Raw genomic sequence first — 19,454 nt, forward strand, 5'->3', positions numbered from 1 at the left:
AAAATATAACAAATTTTTCATTTTATTTTCATTAAATTTAAAGTAATGTATACAACAGAAATAAAGCCAAAAAAAAAAACAATTTCAAAAAATGACAATTAAAACTGCAACATATTAAGATTGCCAAAATTGCTTTACAACAAAAAATGGGGGAAAAATAATAATAATTAAACAAAAAAAATATAAAGTGCTTTAACAAAACAAAAGGAAAAATAATATACAGTATAAAAATGAAATAAGACATAAAACTAAAATGAATTTCAAACAAAAAAGGCGGGAAAATACAAGAATTAAAATGTATTGAGTAATGAAAATTTAACGAACCTCTAGTAATAGGATTCGAAAATGTAATTATATACAATAAATTTTCTATACCAATACATTGTAATTCGAAATTGTTTTAGTTCGATTCATATAATGACTTAACCCCCCATTAACACAAAGTTTGGTTATGTCTTAACTTATAGTTATACTGTCAGTTAAAATAAGTTTTGTATGGAAACTGTCAGTTTAACTTTAGCTTAAAACATAACTATACATTGTGATAATGGGGGTTAAACAAAAATTAAAATTTTTCAGAAAAAGAAAATCATAGTTTTGTGTTTAGTTTTTTCTAAAAAAATTAAAAATTCCCAAAATAAATCTTCTTTCGTCTGGAATTAATTCCAATGATATGCCTCAATGATTAAATATTATGTTTAATGTTCGAATGGCCATTATATTGCAATTTTAAGATTTTTGATGCTGACAAAGACAAAATTTTTAACAAAATCGATTAAAGTCAAAATAGCAATTAGACCTTGAGAGCATTCAAAATCCAAAAGTAAGCAAAATAATAACCACGCTAATGTATGTATGTAGATGTGCGAGTGTTGGTTGTTATGAATATTGGAGTGTATGGGGTTTATCCTTCTATATATAGTGGAGGAGGCATTGTTGGATATTCGTTTTGTTTTATTTTGTAGGAGTTTAGGGTGTCTGTAGTATAAATAAAATTTGTACGTTTGTTTTTGTTCTTTTCTTTTTAATGTTAAGTGGTTAGGTTTAGGTTTAATTTATTTTAAAAAAAAAAAATTATGAGAAAATCAAACTAATTTGATAAATATGAGTGAGAGCTTTTCGAGTTTATTATTGTATTATTAAAACTGTATTCAAAAACATGCTTTAAACTGCAATTAGCTAAAGATCATAAGAAGATATTGAGAGAAAAACATGCTCACAAACGGGGCACACATTCTAAGCTTTAAATACAGCTCTCACTGTTGTGTTTAAGTATTTAAGAGAGAAAACAATAAATAAATTCTATGTTTACTAACAACTAACTAGGAAAAAAATAGTAGTAATAATTAAAAAAAAAAACAATAAAAAAAAGGAATTTATACCGAAATCCTTGAAGCAAGCAAGTATTCATCCCTCACCTGTGGCAAGTAGGATAGACTTTTAGTACTTTCAGCATAACGATTAACAGCTCTTAACTCTTCCATAGTCATTCCACTGCCGTTGGTGCCATTGGCACCAACACCACCACCAGAAGCCGTAGATGAGGAACATGAAGACGAATGTCGTATGCCTCTTTTACAGCGACTACATACCCGACTCTTTTGCTGCACCGCAGAAGCTTCCACGGCTAAAGCTTTTAAGCTAATACTCGTCGTTGGTGTGGTTGATGTTGTTGTTGTTTTAGGTTTTGCTATATATTCGTAATCGTTCGTTAGAAAATCACAATTTTTTGTCTCGAAACTCTTGGTATTGCTGCAGCCGGTTGCGGCTGCTGTAGTATTTGTTGTTGTTGCTGTTGACGTTCTGAAACGTCTTTGTTGTTGCTGTTGAACTCTTATCTGAGCGGTGTTGTTAGTGGTGGATTTCTTTTTGTTTTGTTTATAACGTCTTTTCACCACACTTGTCATTTCATCGTCCACATCTTCCTGGCTGTCGGTAAATGTGTTGTCGGCCCCTGCACCCAAACTCGTTTGTTCGTTGGAAGAAGCGGAGGAGCGAGATTTCAATTTACTCGAGGTGCTGGACAATTGGCAAGTACGAAAATTGGCTTTATATGAGAGATTTTCAATATTTTCATAACCGCCTCCGCCTCCGCCACCACCACTGCCACCATTCAAAATGTCTAAATCGTTGGCAAATTCTTCATCATCTTCCGTGGCTGCGACTGATGCATCTGCTTTGTGTTGAGAGTAATGATGCTGTTGTTTAAAGTGGTCATTAAAATGATTGTTATCGTTGTCTTCTTCATCGTCATCGCCTTCATGATCATCATCATCCTCATCGTTGTGGTGGTAGTCATCTTCATCGATATCATCATCATCGTCATCAGCTGGCACGCCATGTTTGCGTGCCGGTAGGGGGGATGAAGTCAAAGCAAATAGACCAGGGCCCTCTAAAGAAACAGAGAGTCGAGCACATGATTCCATAAATGAATGTTCGGGTGTTACACCCAATGATACAACACTATTATCCAAAGCAGAGCTCGAACTTGTTAGCAAGGCAGGCGTGGAGCGTGATTCTTCTTGAGCAACTGTTGTTGGTTAGATAGTACATGCGGTGCCGTAATGTTTTGTTTTTGATATATTTCAATTTAAATAAATTTACAACAGCATTACAACAGAGATTTTTAGGTTTTTATCAGATTGATTTTTTTTTTTTGATTTTTTTTAGAAGAAAAAGAGAGAGAGAAATATTTTTTATGCAAATTAAGTTTAAAACAAAATTTTCGTGGCTAAGTTTATATAAAAAAGTAGAAATAATTAACTAAATTTAACTATTATTTAATAATTTAAAGAGTAAGAAAAATTATTGAAAAAACTGAAAGTTAATAATTTGGTCAACAGCCCCCCTCTTACATTCCAATTCATATAGTTTAAGCCCTTGTTTTTTTTTCAAAATTTTAATGAATGAAATGTTTGTTATGCGTTTTAATGATTAATAATAGTTAGTTATAGTCAGTTATAAAGACGATGAGGAGAGTGAAAATTACAGAAAATGTTTAGTTTAGTAAACACAATGAGAAAGCTTAAAAAGCAGCTAAAGAAATTATTATTATTATTTTTTTTTTAATTAGTCACAATTTCATTTCATTTAAATTTATACCAATTATCTTGTGAGTTGGTTGTTGGTTTTAATAAATATAATTCTTACAGATGTATGCATATAAAAATATAAATATTGTAAATAAATAAACCACAATATCCACAAGTTTGAAATGAAGAGATAATTTCATTGTGATAAAATAATAAAAAATAAAGAAGTGAGAAAAAATAAATCTTTAAAAAAAACATAAAAAATACTCACGTAAACCCCAGCGTTCGCATTGACATTGCAGCCATGTTTTTTCCGCTTCCAATGAATGTTGTACTATAAAAAAAAATATATAGATATAAATGAATAAAATTGATTAAGGGGTTTCTGTGGGTTTTATAAGGGCTGAAGAATGGAAAATACTATGCGTTTCATCACACTACATTTTAGATTGAATTAAATTGTGAAATTATCAAGAGCTGCTAAACTAAAGTTATCTCAGAAGACTTTCATTATGCATTATTACGCTTAATTACATATTTTACTAGCAATTCTTATTAGGGGCAAACTAATGGCGTTTTCTTTAAATTTATTTACAACATACTATTGGTATTGCAGTATTACAGTAAAAAACAGCAAATGGTCCATGTGTTTTATTAAATTTATCTACAACATAGGTCTATTACAGATTAAAAACACAAAAATTCAAAAAAGTGCAACATTCTTGTTTAGAAAAGAAAACGCCCTTAAGATTTAACAATTTATTGGATATGTTCTCATTAATATTGGATGTATAACTTAAAAATGCGGGGTTTTTTCAGATTTTTAGCTTTTATTGTGAAACATTTGTACAATACAAATTTATTAAAAATATTGGCCATTATTAGCAATGACCTTTTCCCATCTTTCTGACATCACTGGATTCCTCGCCAAAAGAACTGCTCATATTTTGAGGCCATGGCCCAATCAAGCCAATTTCGGATAATCTGTTTTGAAGTGAAGAGAGTCTTGTGCATCGATCGTAACAAGTAGTAGTTGGACGGTAAAACTTCCCAACCACTTCATTCTAAATAGTCTTTAACAGGTATTGCAACATGTGGCCGAGCTTTGCCATGATGCAATATTACGGGCGTTTTACAAACAAATTAGTTGAGGCACAGGTTCCCTGTGATGTTCTGGCCAAACTTTACCAGGTCATAATAAATAGGACCCTTTTGGACTCTCTAAATACAGAGCATTACATTGGCTTTGGTATCAATTCGGCTGGTTGGCCGGGCTTCTTCTTCTTTTCGGCCAATGCTCGCTTCAAACGAATCAGTTGTGTTCAGGTTGGTACAGGTTCTCTGTGATGATCTGGCCTGATTTCCGCAGCTCATAATAGATAGAACCCTTTTGGTCCCACCAAATACATAGCATTACCATTCCCTGCTTTTAAATGAATCCTGCTGCTCGCAAACGTTTTGAAATTGTTGCTTGAGTAGCTCCCAATGATTTTTCCAGGTATTGCTGAGTTTGACAACAATTTTCATGGAGTTGCTGAGTTTGCCTCCAATTTATGGTCTTTAAACTTGATTGCTTGGCCTGGGCGATCTTTGTTTTCCGTCACCGCTTCTGAACCGCACAAACCATCTCTCGCACATTGAAACCGATGGAACACATTCACCATAAGCTTTGGTGAGCAATCGTTGTACTACAGAGGTTCCTTTTTTCAAATTAAAGAAAAATGTTGGCACAAAATTCGATATTTTCGAAGCCAAAAAAACTTGCTTCAATAACTAAGTGACAATAAATGACAGATTCATTTGTTGTGAAACGCCTTAATTTTTAAGTTATACACCCAATATCAAACTATTGTATTTAACAAACTTACAAGCATATTTCTGTTGAGCCTGTTTTCCTCGGGGCGGTGGCGGATATTGAAAACTGCATATCCATTCATCTTGTACTTTTAATATGCGACCTGTAACTCTAGCATAATATTCATAATTTTCACGACCAAACAAATCGTGAGTGGCAAATTTATCAATTATATGTTTCATAATTTTTGTAGCCACCTAAAAAAAAAAATAAAAAAGAGAAAACCAAACAAAACATTAATATTTAAATTAACAATAAGTTATAGAAAATGAAATTTACTATTAAGAGTTCAAACAAGTATTTGAGTAGTTAAAGTTTATTTACCTTAAATTTAAGCACATCTTCCATGCGTGCTGTTTTGCCATCACTAACACATGATTGAAAGAAACTTGGTGCAACGGAAACACCCAAAGCTTCGCTGGTCATGCCGGTACCAGCATGAACTGCATTGCTAGCAATCACACGGAATGTACCAAATAATAAAACTAATAAATGTTGTGTATATTTCGGCAGTGATTGGATTAATCTGTAAGAAAACAAACACAAAACATAAATATTTTCAAATTAATTATTATACAATACAATAAAACTAAAATAATAAAGAGATTCATGATAAATCGAAACATAATAATAAATATTGAATTTTAAATTATGGCCTTAAGGTGGCGTGCCTTTTTTTAAACATCTAAAGATTGCTTATCACTTGTTAGTCTATGAATCATTTCAAAACATCTTTTTATACAATTGGATTTTACAATAATTTAATAGAAATGCAATGAATCATTCAAGTTCCCTTTAAATAAAAATGCGTAGAAAATAAAATAAATAATAGCAATGGAAATGAAAATGAAAAGACTACTAATTTGGCCAAATTGTTAACCAACGAAAAGCACAAAGTGAACATATGCAAAGTCAAGCCAGTGGGTAATAAAATTAACAGCCACAATTAACACTTTCATTAAAGCTACTCCAAATAATGAAACACTGTTTTATTGTTTGTAAAAAGAAAGAAAGAAACACATAAATAAATAAAATAAATAAATGTTTGTTTTCAAACAAGTGGCTGTCAGCTGCTGGCTGCTCGCTCGCTCGCACTTCATGTAACACAAACTTTTTGTTAACATGTTTTCAAAAAAATAAAAAAAAAACCGCCATCAACATGTAAACAAACCTATTAAGATCGACCCCGACACACTCACTCCTCATGATGTTCCAACTTGTTGTTGGCAACAACAACAAGATCTTACACAATGTAAGATACTCGTACATATTCATGTGGGTACTGAAGGATTGTTGGCTTGAAGTTCAGTGATTCTTAAACGGCAGCTAAATTGTATTTAAATGTAGTAATTATATATATAAAGGGTGTTTTTTAAGCCCCATATAACTTACGAAAAGGTTAACTGTCAAACGAACTGTCATACTGCGCTTACTTTTTGACATTTATGATCAGTATACTCTGGCAAATCATCAGAAATAGATAGACGCTTGATCAACGCTAACAAATTATTAAAATTTTGTTTGAAAATCAGTCATCGGTTCGGGTAACTTATAGACGACTAGGAACATTTTTGGCTTAACGGGTTTTTTAATAAACTAAATTGCCCCATATGGAGTGAGACCAATCCACAACAGACCCTACAGACTCCATTACATCTAGAAAAATAGCGCTGTTCAGTGTTTAGTGAAAATTATATTGCAAAATTACATATTTACAATTTTCGATAGCATATTTGTAGCACTATGTTTAGCGCAAAAGATAGATTTTTTATCGATTAATTTTTTCCAATATATTTCGAACGAGACAAAAATTAGAACACGTTTTTGGCTACCACTAGAAATAAGCCATAATCCTCGAATAATATAATGTAATTCTCAATTGAGAGTAGTTTTTTTTTTAAATGTTTGCATTCGTTTTTGTTTTACATCTTGGTGTATGATTTGTCACGCGACATTCATAACGGGACATATGTTTCCGGCAAAATGAGTAAAATTATATTTTAAAATTGCTATTTTTCAATGAATATGCCGTTTGAACTGCTTTTAGAGCCTAGTTGTCTAAAGATAGTTTTAAATAGAAAACAAAAACAGAATAACAAAATATTTGAAAAAAAAAATTGGAATTTATTTTTATTAAATAATTTTTTTTTTAAATTAATTCAGATTTAAATCCATTCAGATTTGTTTTGTGTTTGCATTGTTTTTTTTTTTTGTTTTACAACGTTTAGTTTGATTTGTCACGTGACATATGTTTCCGTTAAATAAACAAAATTTTGATTTGAATTAAAATTTTCAGCCACTTTATTAGAACAATCTAGGAGTACTGATAAGAAATGATGATTTAGGTTATTACAAAATACATTTTTCTATTATTTGCAACATTTTAAAACGTTTGCAACATTTAAAACGTTTCGCCCAAAACTAACCCCAGAAAATCCCTTATCCCCTATATAACAGTTTGGGAACTACTACCTTAAAAAGTGTTAATTTGTTGCCAAAGAAAGTGAAAATGTTGTTTTTTATAAATTTTTAAATAAAAATATAATAAAAATAATTTATGTGATTTTTAATAATACTTATTATTATATACAATAAACAACAACAAATTATTTATTTAAATAACAGTTATAAACCCCATTTAATATGAAAAATAAATAGTAAAATAACAAGAAGAAAAAAAACAACTATTTAAACAAAATCGTTTGCCGTCAATGGCAAAAACAGAGTTTGTCAACATTGTTTCTGTTTCTGTTATTTTATTTATTTATTTTTTATGAATGAATAAATAATGAAAATTATGAATTAAAAGTCAAATACATAGGCAACGACAAAAATGATTCATTATTAAATGATGGTAAGTAAGTGTGCTGTAGAGTAGCGGCAGGCACTTTACTATGGCGCCGCTCTCACTACTAGAGAATGTACTCGTCTATAAATATGTAGATAGGCGGGAGGTTTGAAAAGTTTTTGAGCAAATATTGGGAGTTGTTTCAAAGAACTTAAAAATAATAGTTGTTGTCATAGACAAAAAGACATAGATCGGAAACTCGCCTGTAAAAAACCTCAGTTGTCAAAAACCTAATAAATTTGTTTATCTTGACAAACATTTTGACGTTTATCATGACAAAAATGGATCAGGTATAGAATGCAAATCGTTGCCGCCATAAAATCTTAATTTCAGATGCAAAAAGTTGCAGTTATTTTTTGAAACCAAAACTTTTTGACAAACCCTCGCTTTGCAAATTAATTATAAATTTTATAGTAAGAAGAAAAATACAACAATAATAACAAAAGAAAGAAGAGAAAAAACGTGTTTTGTTAAAAATAAACAATGTGAATTTTTTTTTTAAGTTTTTTATAAATTTTCTGTTGTTATTTTTTTATTAATACAATGAATTCATAAAAGTTACGTGGAATTAATCTTTGTTATTTTTTTCATACATAACGATTCACAATTATTTACGCATAAATTAACAACTATTATACAATAGAAATAGACGATATATGAGGAATAGGAGGAGGCATAAAATGGGGAAACAATTTCACAGATCCCACATACGAGATTATGCAAAAACAATAATATACTGGCAACAAAAGCGGCTGGTAAATTTTCGTACAAAATTAAATTAATTGAAAACAAAACAACAGCAGAACAAAAAAATTAACAGAATTAAATTTTTGTTAAACAAAAATTATGGCGGCATTGACATTAATAAAATATTAACAGTAATTATGAAAAAAAAAAATGTTTTTTTGTGCGGTTAAGTTTCCAATATTAAACAATACTTTTGTAAAATGAAACCCAGCTTTAGCACGAGTGTAAATTTATTTAAATACTTAAATTTTTTAAGATGTCTGTTTAATATTTTAAACTAAGTTAAAAAAACGGTTTACAGAATATTTTTCCCGATTTTGAAACAATGTCAATATTAGAGAAATTTCTTTAAACATTTTTTGTTTAAAAATAGCTTTAAATTTAAATTATCTATACAAATGTTTTATTTTGTGTTAACTATGTTATATTTAATCTTGTTTTAGTTTATTTTATGAGGGTTCGTGTTAATTTTCTATTAGCAAATATTGAAAAAACTAACCTTCATTTAGGCCATTTATTTATTTGTTAAATACATTTCGATATTTTCCCATATTTTTTTGCCATACATATGTATTTTCTATTTATTTGCTAACCAATATGTTTAAAAACAAATATAAGAAAATCACCATGGTCTTCTGAGAATTATATATCAATAAACTTATAATTGTTCACAAAATCAGTAAATGTTAAGAATGCATTCTTGGAAATAACGTGCTTTAGGTAACGGTTCGATGAATGTAAAGTACATTTAATAATTGTATGAAATATTTATTTTAAAATAATTAAATTTGTATAATATAATGTATTTTCAGCTAATCTTGGTTGTTATAATGAGAAAATTCTAGCTCTGAGCTATTTTGAATTAAACAATATTAAAATCATAATATTATATCACTACTACGCACATCTCATAAAATCGTTCAAACAACAACAAACTATTACAAAAAAGATGCCAAAAAATATAAAGTTAATGTTCCAATGTCGCGTTCCTGTTCTTAAATCATTGTTTGTTATCAGTACTTCGAGATCGTTTTAATAAAAATTTTAATTCAAAACAAAATTGTTTGACTTTAAATAAAAAACAAGTTACTGCATCTAATAATCACATCAAAAATTTAATTTCGATTTTTAAAGTGGGTCACGTTCGGGATCGTAAGATTTTTTAAATATTATTTTTGTTTTCCATATAAAATTAGGCGTAACATAGCAAACAGAGTATTCATTGAAAAAATTTAATTTTAAAATATAATTTTACTAACTTTGCTTTATAAATATAAAGTATTTTGTTTTGAATTTACTTGACTAATCGGTATAACAAACATGACGGAATATGTCGCGTTATGATTGTTGCGTGGTAAATAATACTAAAGGTTGTAAAATCAATGCAAACATTTCCATAAGACAACTATCATTTAATGCTTTCGGAAACGTGGAAATGCCCATAGATTAATGGAAACTAAAAAAATAACAATTTCTGAAGAATTTGTTTTTTAGATTGTGACCTATAAATCAATATTTGGAAAAGTTTCCATTGTATTGTCAATCACTGTATTTTTATTTAGTTGCAACAGCTTTTAAATAAAAAAAAACTGCATTTTTTAGTCTCAACTTCTTAATTTAGCCTATATTTTGTTAATTCACAAGGTTGTCTTCTCGTTTTTCCATTCTTTAAAGCTTCTGTTTCAACTAATTAAATTTTATGCAAACATAAAAGTGATGATAAAGCATTTACACTAACAAAAATAAATGTGTGAAAAACTTAAGACACAAATATACACACACACTGCTCATGCACATGAAAACTATAAGGGAAATCAATAAATATAACACACGCACTTTCGACACACTCTTTATCTCTTTCTCTTTTTCTCTCACACCCATAATCCTCACAATCCTACTCCATATTCAAACACACGCTCAATCAAATCAAAAATATATATAAATACAATAAACAAAATATAAATATAAATAATAACCATATTTTATTCCAAAAAAAAAATCAACAAAAATAGTACAACATATAAATAAATAATTAAAAAAATAATAATAATAAACAATAAATAATGTAATTAATAAACATTTTATTGCGAATTAATTAATTCAAAATGAAGAAGAAAAAATCAAGAAAAGAAAACAGCAGCAGCAGTAACAACAAATACATCTACGTTTACTTTTAAAAAAACAAATAGCAAAAACATTCAATTGTTTAATAAAAAAAAATATATATTTTATAATACGATTATTACTTTTAAAACAACTCAAGCATTAAGTTATTATTAACAAAAACCATACAAACAAAAAAATATATAATAAACAAACAATAAATCATTAAACAAAAAGTTGCAACAACTAAAAACTAATTGTGCAAAAAGAAACAGGTTGTAATAATAATAAAAACAAATTAAAAGCACTTTTAGGGATTCTAAAGAATGTATTATTCATTTATGACTTTATTCATAATAAAAACTAAATTCTAAGCAAGCAGTGTCTAACTTTCTCTTAAGGACATTTTTTGTAGTCGTTCAGAGAAATCTTTTAAACTGGATTTAAATGACAAATTAATGTCAAACTAAAATTAATGACATAATAATTTCTAAAAAAAATACCTGTTTCGGTATAAGATATTAGCCCTTATCCTCTTAAAATGTTACCTTTTTAATGATCGTTTTTGTTAAAAAAAAAATATATGTCCTTTAATAACAGCCATTAGCGCAACAAAATTTGTATATGTCTGCCAATTTTAATACAGTTTTTAAAAAGTCAATTAAAAAATTAAATGCCTAATTAAGATAATAACAGTTTTCAAATAATTGAGCGCTTATTTGAAAACTGTTACTAGTTTTTGCCTTAATGTAGTATTTAATATTTTTTATTATTTCCCGGGAATGGCAAAAGTCCGAGAAATTACCCCCCAACTAGACCAGCAATAAATATGTTGGCAATAAAACAATAACGACGTCACAATAACGATACAATATTGCATATTGCTTCACTTATGTTAAGGCTATGGGAAAACTTATTTATGTCTAACACACAATTTAAACGATTTACTGTATTTTATCTTTTTTTAAAATTTGTGCAAATAATTTTCTGGCAATTATTGCCAGGTACGAAAAAAATGCGTCTTCACTGGAGATAACATAATTTTGACATTTGCTGCAATATATGTCAATTAATTTATTGCCAGTCTAGACTATGACTTAGGAGCTATTGTCCAAAGTCTTCTATGGTTAAAATATCACAAGTTTATACTAAATAAATGTCAAATGATGACAGCTGAATTCTTGACATTTCATCATTTGACAACCAATTTACTTACGAACCTCAAATTTACCCACCCTTTACTAGTAATTCAATATTATGGAATGAAAAAAATTACTAAAAAAATTGCCGACATGGATAAAAATCGAGAAAAATATTTTTTAACCCGAATTTTTTTTCAGCAAGAAAATTTGTTTATCTAATTTTTTTTTACCCAAAAATTTAAAAAAAAATTATTAAAGAAAATAATTTTTTTTCTCCAAAATTATTTTTCATCAACAATTTTATATCTAACCCCCATTTTTTCAATATCTGGTTAACGTTTTTCGTAACGATATACTTCCAATTAACCTTTTTATACCCTTCACCTTCGTGAGAAGGGTATATACATATACATATGTATGTTTGTCATACAGTTTGTAATTTCTACATTTTTCATTTCCGACCCTATAAAGTATATATTCTGGATCCTTATAGATAGCGGAGTCGATTAAGCCCTGTCCGTCTGTCTGTTGAAATCAATTTTCTGAAGACCCCAGACATAGAATAAACACATAGAACGGAAGGAGAGAGTAATATATATTGAAAAATTACTCTCTTTTCACACATACAATACAATATACAATACAAAATACATGCAATACATTCTCATGAATTAGGTTTTTGACAACAGACTTAGGTTTTTGGCTCTCAGTTACCTATCTAGTTATTGTCTATGACCCCAGATATCTTCGGGGTCCAAATATTTAATAATTCTGTCAGCAAAATCGGTCCACAAATGGCTGAGATGTGAGGAAAAACAGGATAACTTCGATTTTTGACCTATATCTGGATTACTAAGTCATTAATATAGACAATATGGATATCTAATGATAGATATTTCAAAGACCTTTGCAAACGACATATATAAGACCATAGTAAGTTGGACCTAATAGGTCAAAATCGGAAAAAAAATTTTAACCCGAATTTTTTTTTTCACCAAAAAAAAAATTTAAAAAAAAATTATATTTACAAAAAATTAAAAATTTAAAAAAAAACAATTCGAAATTTTTTTTTCCAAAAAATGAAAAAAACTGAAAGAAAAAAATTTTGTTCACCTAAAAATATTTAAATTTTTTATTTTGAAGTATAATTTGGTGAAGGGTATATAATATTCGGCACAGCCTAATATAGCTCTCTTACTTGTCTGTATGAGAACTGTCAGTATATCATCACGATAAAAAATAAACAGAGATTGAGAAAAAGGAAAAAATATGGAAAAACAAAAAAACTTTTATAACATTCCTTTCCACTGTGCCAAAGAATTGTTGCAAATTACAACGCATTTTAAAGATAATTGTCCACGGCTTTTATCTTATCTAAAGATTATCTATTAAATTTACAATATTATAAAAGTCAAATTCCTAATTGATTGGATATTTGTTAAATGAGTGTTTCTCTACAAAAATTGTTGAATTGTAGGTGAATAAAGCAACATTGCATAACTGTAGTTTAAAGAAAAAAAATGTCATCAAAAAACCTTGTTTGGCATCACTGCTATACGTCAGCCATTTTCTAATGCAAACGATTGACGGTGATGCCACACACACAATTTAAGATGTTAAAAAGGGTATCAATAATGTACAAACTTAATATCTATTTTTAAAATACACTTTAAAATTTAAAGTTTAAATTGTCAATTAAGAAATTGTTGACATGTTTAAATGCATTCAATGCTATTTTCAAATATGCCATCAGGCATTACAGTCCAAGAATCTAAAAATAGTTACTTTAATCAAATATTTAAAACAAATTTCCCATTTTTCTTATCTCGTTTTAAGTTATTTTGTCAAATGTCCAACGAATTTCTGTGTATCAAAAACACAATTCATCAGAAAACAAATATTTGCTCAATTCATGAGAAAATTAATAATAATTTTTCTTTATCTTAATAATTTAGCGTTAAAATGTAAAATATTCATTAAATTCATTAAAAATCAAATAAGTAAAATGTGTGAAAAATCCCTTTGTTTAAAGATTCTATTTATTATTCTCTACTTTATTTAGATTCCGATGAATAAAAGGAATATATTTAAAGATTATACGATATTATCATTAATTTAATAAAAATTTTCAATTTTAATTACAACAGTAAGTGTAAATTGTAGTGATTTATTAGGGGAATTCTTATAAATATAAAATTAATTCGTTTTATTTTCTGTTAAGGTGTTGGCTATATAAGATTCAGCACAGCTGAATATAACACTCTGATTTGCTTTAAAAAATTTACTGTATTTAAGAAAGTAAACATACTACTTTGTGCCTTATTACATTAAATAATGACAGGAAAATAAAGTTTCCAAGAAATTACTGGCAATTTTCCACACAAAGAAGGGTTAAACATAAAATATCTTTTGTTTTCTTAATATAAAATACAAAGAATTTTATTTTATTTATTTTACTGAAATAAATTTTATAAAAACTGTTTCTTTAAAACAAGTTTAAAGTTTACTTAATGCCAGAGTCTTTGTTAAACCAATTGTTTACATAGAAATTGATCATGTTGAAAAAGCAAATTTCATTATTATTATTACAAAAATGTCTGCTCAGCATTGACCATAAACAGATTTCTGCGAAAATAATTCAATATTAAATTGCAGTTTATTTTTTCTGTTTTGTTTAATAAAAGAAAATAAATGAATAAATACAAGCCAGCTCTTTTATAACTCTTGTTTACAAAATGATTTGTCGGAGCTAAAGTTACTAAAGAAAATATTGAAAATTAATTGCAATTAAAAACGCAACTGATCAGCTATAGCAGCTGTGTTTAAAGTTGGGTTTTATTTACAAATATATTAAGCAGAAGTTTGATTTGAAATATATTTTGCTATTTTAGTAATTCAGATAACGATCAACAATAGTTCAAGAATCGAGGGAGTCATGGTTTTTGCTTATATCTCAATCATTTGTGGCCCTATAAATTGATGTATAAATCATGTATGTAAATTATTTTAGTGATCAATGATCATATTTAACATTTTTAACATTTAAGAACTTTCTCTATTCTAGTTACAATTTCTCAACAAAATGCATTAATTTCTCCACAGTTCGTCTACAAATTTAATGACTGCATTCACTTCCTGCTAAACAAAGTATTTTTTTTTTTCAAAATTACTTCTTGTCGAAACAAAATTTAGGGCAAATTCATTTAAAAACTCTTTTTTTATAATGTTTAAAAAGAGTATATACAGCAGCAGCGTATTTGGATTTGTTCATTGTACGAGTAATTACCACAATGATGATGATGTCATCTGGCACAATGCAGGCAATTTATGTGTGAGTGACCATAACCCTTAGGTCATTAAATACACTCACAGAAACGATAAAATAAAAATACCACATGTGTATTTGTGCACAAACAATGCATGCATATTGTTGCAACAAAACAACAAAAAAACTTTATCTTTTTCTTCATCTAGAATTGTAATAAAACAAATGTGCAACAATGGTAATTGTGTGTCTGACACACGCACGTTGTGTCATAGACTCATAATTAAATGGCCGCAATTATAAGTAAATATCAGCAATAATCAACAAAAGAATTTAAATTGTATCATTTGCAGTTTAAAGTTTTTTTTAATAATGATTAAACTCATTGAAATCTTCATTAAATTCTTATTTGATGTATAAACAAATATTTGTTTAGGGCAATAATGAACAAAAAAAATCCCCCTAATAAATGTCACTAGCTGGTAATATTAGCAAGTCTGGCCACTACTAGAGCTATACTCTCTCTTCTCTTCATTTTGACATGTGACAGTATGTGTTGCAACATTTCAAAAGTGTGACAAATTATTACTTTTATTATTTGTAATACAAAATATGTACTAATAATAAAACAAAACTTTTGATTATGTTGACAAGATGTTTACAGTTTTTAAAAATAAAAATAAAAAATAATCTAATTTTCAACATAGAAAAAGATTTTATTTTATTATCTTATCATCTTTAAAACAAAAGTATTTATTTTGTAATTTATGAATAATTTTACCTAGTTTTTTTTTTAAACAAAGTAAAGCAACATTCATAAAAAAGGTAATACATCACAAAAAGCTCACTAAATGAAAAAAGTCACAACTCAAAAAATTACAGTTTGGAAAAAATTATTCTTAAAATAATTATCGCTGATTTTTAAATTTTTCCAGAGGCAGTATTTTTTTGTCGCGTTCGGAATACCTTGTTTATTGCTAATACATTGCAAACAATTAATCGACAAAACCTATTAAATTGTTTAAAAATATTTTTTTAATTTATTCGTGAAGAAAATTTTATGTTAAACAAATTTTTAAATAATTTTTTTTTAGTTTTTAAATTTATTGGTAAAAAAAAATTCGGGTTAAAAAATATTTATCCCGATTTTGACCCATTTCATAAATTATTTTTAAAATATGAAGGCTTTTTAATAAATGGCAAACAAATTGTTTAATAAATTATGCCTGATTTTTGCATTTTTCTAGAGGCAGTATTTTTTTTTTGTCGCGTTCGGGATACTTTGGAAACCATAAATTGGCAAAGCTTATTTTTTGCACTAAACAGAGTTCTAAAAATATGCTATCGAAAAACTAGATACAACAATTATTCAGATTTCTTTATTTATCACGTTCGTGACCATATATTAATGAAACACTAAAAAAAAATGTTGGTATTTTGACCTATTTTTGTTGGTATGACTTAAAAATTCGGGATTTTTTTTAAATTACTAGCTTTTATTTAGAAAATTTTGTACAATATAAAGTTATTCAACGATGGGAATCTTTCTGTAGCCATATGGATTACGAGCCAAAAGAACTGCTTATCTTTTGAGGGCTATTCAAACTAGATCCACCGAAAATAAGCTCTCTCTTATAAAATTACTTAATATTAGCAAAAATATTAAATTATTTCAAAAATTTCAGTTATAAAATGTTAAATTTTTAAGTTGTGACAGTTTTGTATAAAGAGAGCGTTGTATGTGCAATAACAACTGGTATAAGAAAATGGTTTTATTTGTTTTATTATTATTATTATTGCTACTCGTCGTTGTAGTACATTTAATAGGAGGGAATGTAGTACACATTGCAATAAATAATGAGTAATAATAAAAAAAAAAATAAATAAAACTATAACATCCACTTAAGAATGTTGTTGTTGCCGTTGGTTAGTTTTGTTTTGTTTTTATTTTATTGTTTTGTAAATGTTTGACAGTTTACTCAATTATATGTAAACATTAGGGGGATTCATTAAAAATAATAATTAAAATTTTAGTGACTTTTTAAACAAAATTATATGAAACTTATTTTTAGCAAATCAATAATTCTTCAAAGGTTAAATGAATAATAATATTCAAACATAATGATGTGCTAACACTTGTTTAAACATACATATTTCTTTAAAGTATAAATATTGCTCATACGTATACGTTTAAGTAATTAAATATTTTATTAAAGGGCAAATATTCATTCATTCATGTTTTAATTTTCTATTTTTTTTTCTTCATATTAATGTTAAACCATAAAAATGTTTTACAAAAATAAAGCTCTATTTTTAAACACTGGTCACCACCTATTTACTCTTCATCATGCTTCACATGCTTTTGTTCTCTTTATTTCTTTGATTTGGGAGATGTGCTGGATGTTTTTTTTTACTGACAGCATCAAGGAAAATTAGTACAAATCTATACTTCAGCAACATTTACACATATAGATGTTACACAAACAATAAAAAAAAAATAGCAGCAACAAATTATACATGAAAAATGTTATAAATAAAACATTGGTAGATATTATTCTTATTTTTCAATTTAAGTTTTTTTTGGTTTCTCCAGTTGTGTGTAAACAATATAAAAAAAATTAAAGAAAAATAAACAAAAAAAACTCGATATAAACATTTATTTACAAATTGTAAAATGTGAAATCTACGTCACTAATGACCATTGAACAAAAATACAAAATATCGTTTTTTTTCCAATTTTTCTTGTAGTTGTTGTTTTCATTTGCATATCAATTAATTGAAATGGAATAAATAAAATCTTTTTATAGTTTAATTTTTTTTTCCTTTCTACTCTTCTTCTTGTAGTGATGCTTTATACAAATTTTATTTTTGTAAAAACAAATTACAACAAAATAAATGTGTGTTTGAGTTTAAAAAAAAAGAAGAAAATCACATGCGCACACTATAATACTTGTTTGTTCATACGTCATTGTTGTTTTTTTTTTTTTTTAATATTAATTTTTTTTTTGTATACACATGTCTAACTAAGCAAGTGGCCATATACGCCATAAACTTCTAACAACAACAACAACAAAAAATCTAAAGAAGCTCTCTTATTGTACGAGTAGGTTTGTATGTTTTTTGTTTCGTTCTGTTTTGTTTTATTATTAACTAAAAGGATGTTTTACAGAAACCTGTTGCTTATTTTTGTTGTATTGTAGCAAATAGTTGTTGTTGGTGTGTTTTAGTGAGGGTGTGTTCTGTTCTTTTCTCTCCTCTCCTTTGTTTTCATTAATAATGACACTCACTCAGTTTAATGGTTAATGTCAACTTAATATTTTTAATGAGTTTTTGTCTTTTCTTGTTCTTTTGGTTTGAGACATTTTGTTTTTATTATAATAATTTACATAAATTTTTTTTATTAGTGATGCCCATAGTTGGCAGATAATTAATGTGAGGACAAATCCGGCAAATTATAAGACAAATTTAGTAAAATGTTAACAAAGGGGCGGATTTATAAACAAATGCATGTTTTTTACTCGAACATCCTAATTATCTAACTGAATGACATTTTGCTGTAAAATGGCATCGATTTGTTAGAGCATATTTTTGCATATTTGCATACTTCAAAATGCATATTTATATTTATTAAAAACTAGTTGACCTCCCCGGCCTCGCCCGGTAGCATTTACTAATATTAGTTCTTCAATTTTCTCCAACCCATATACACCTTTCTGTTCTTATTTATTAGCAAATAAAATATCTAAATTTGTACTGCATACTTTAGGGAGCTTTTTTATTACAGTTGACTGAAATCAGCAAAATCGGTCCACAAATGGCTGAGATATGAGGAAAAAAATGTTTGACCTATTTTTGACCTACAGTGAGCCTCAAAAGTGAGTAAACACGAAAAATTATTAGATTTTTTTTAAGATAATGAAAATCCTAAAATCTATCCATCGATTAAAATTTCAAAGTTTCGGTTTGGTGGAGATTGAGTTGAATAATAGATTCGGTTCCGAAAATAGAAGATTTAATTCGGAATATAATGATTTTTATGATCTTAAAAAAATCAAATCTGAGTCTGTGTGTATATCTGGATTACTAAGTCATTAATATAGACAATATGGATATCTAATGATAGATATTTCAAAGACCTTTGCAACGACGTATATAAGAGCAGTAAGTTGGACCTACATGGGTCAAAATCGGAAAAAATATTTATTAACCCGAATTTTTTTTCAACAAAATTTTTTTTTAAAATTTAAAAAAAAAATTTTTAATTTAAAAAAAAATTAACTTTAAAAATTTTAAAATAACAATTCTAAAAAAAAAATTTGCCAAAAAATGAAAAAAAACTTTGGAAAAAAATAAATTTTGTTTACCAAAAAACATTTAAAATTTGTATTTTGAAGTACAATCGTTGAAAAGTGTATAAGATTCGGCCGAATAAAGCTCTCTTACTTATTTTATCAGATATTGA

The 19,454-nt window shown here is 27.6% G+C and overlaps 1 protein-coding gene across 9 annotated transcripts in view; it reads right to left on the reverse strand.

The window, feature by feature from the left end:
• RhoGAP71E (Rho GTPase activating protein at 71E) overlaps nt 1–19,454 on the reverse strand; it is a 53,066-nt gene that overhangs the window by 23,217 nt on the left and 10,395 nt on the right. For 4 of the 9 annotated variants that reach the window (XM_065503231.1, XM_065503229.1, XM_065503232.1 and 1 more), the window contains exons 3-6: nt 5,212–5,413; nt 4,901–5,084; nt 3,304–3,366; nt 1,419–2,530 (exon numbers count right to left, since the gene is read on the reverse strand). In XM_065503231.1, the coding sequence (XP_065359303.1) occupies nt 1,419–2,530; nt 3,304–3,366; nt 4,901–5,084; nt 5,212–5,413 (1,561 nt within the window). Of the gene's footprint in view, nt 1–1,418; nt 2,531–3,071; nt 3,146–3,303; nt 3,367–4,900; nt 5,085–5,211; nt 5,414–19,454 lie in introns of those variants that run through there. The other 5 variants (XM_065503230.1, XM_065503233.1, XM_065503234.1 and 2 more) reach the window with 2 other exon arrangements.

Source organism: Calliphora vicina, chromosome 3 (assembly GCF_958450345.1).
Source record: "Calliphora vicina chromosome 3, idCalVici1.1, whole genome shotgun sequence".
Lineage (NCBI taxonomy): Eukaryota > Metazoa > Arthropoda > Insecta > Diptera > Calliphoridae > Calliphora > Calliphora vicina.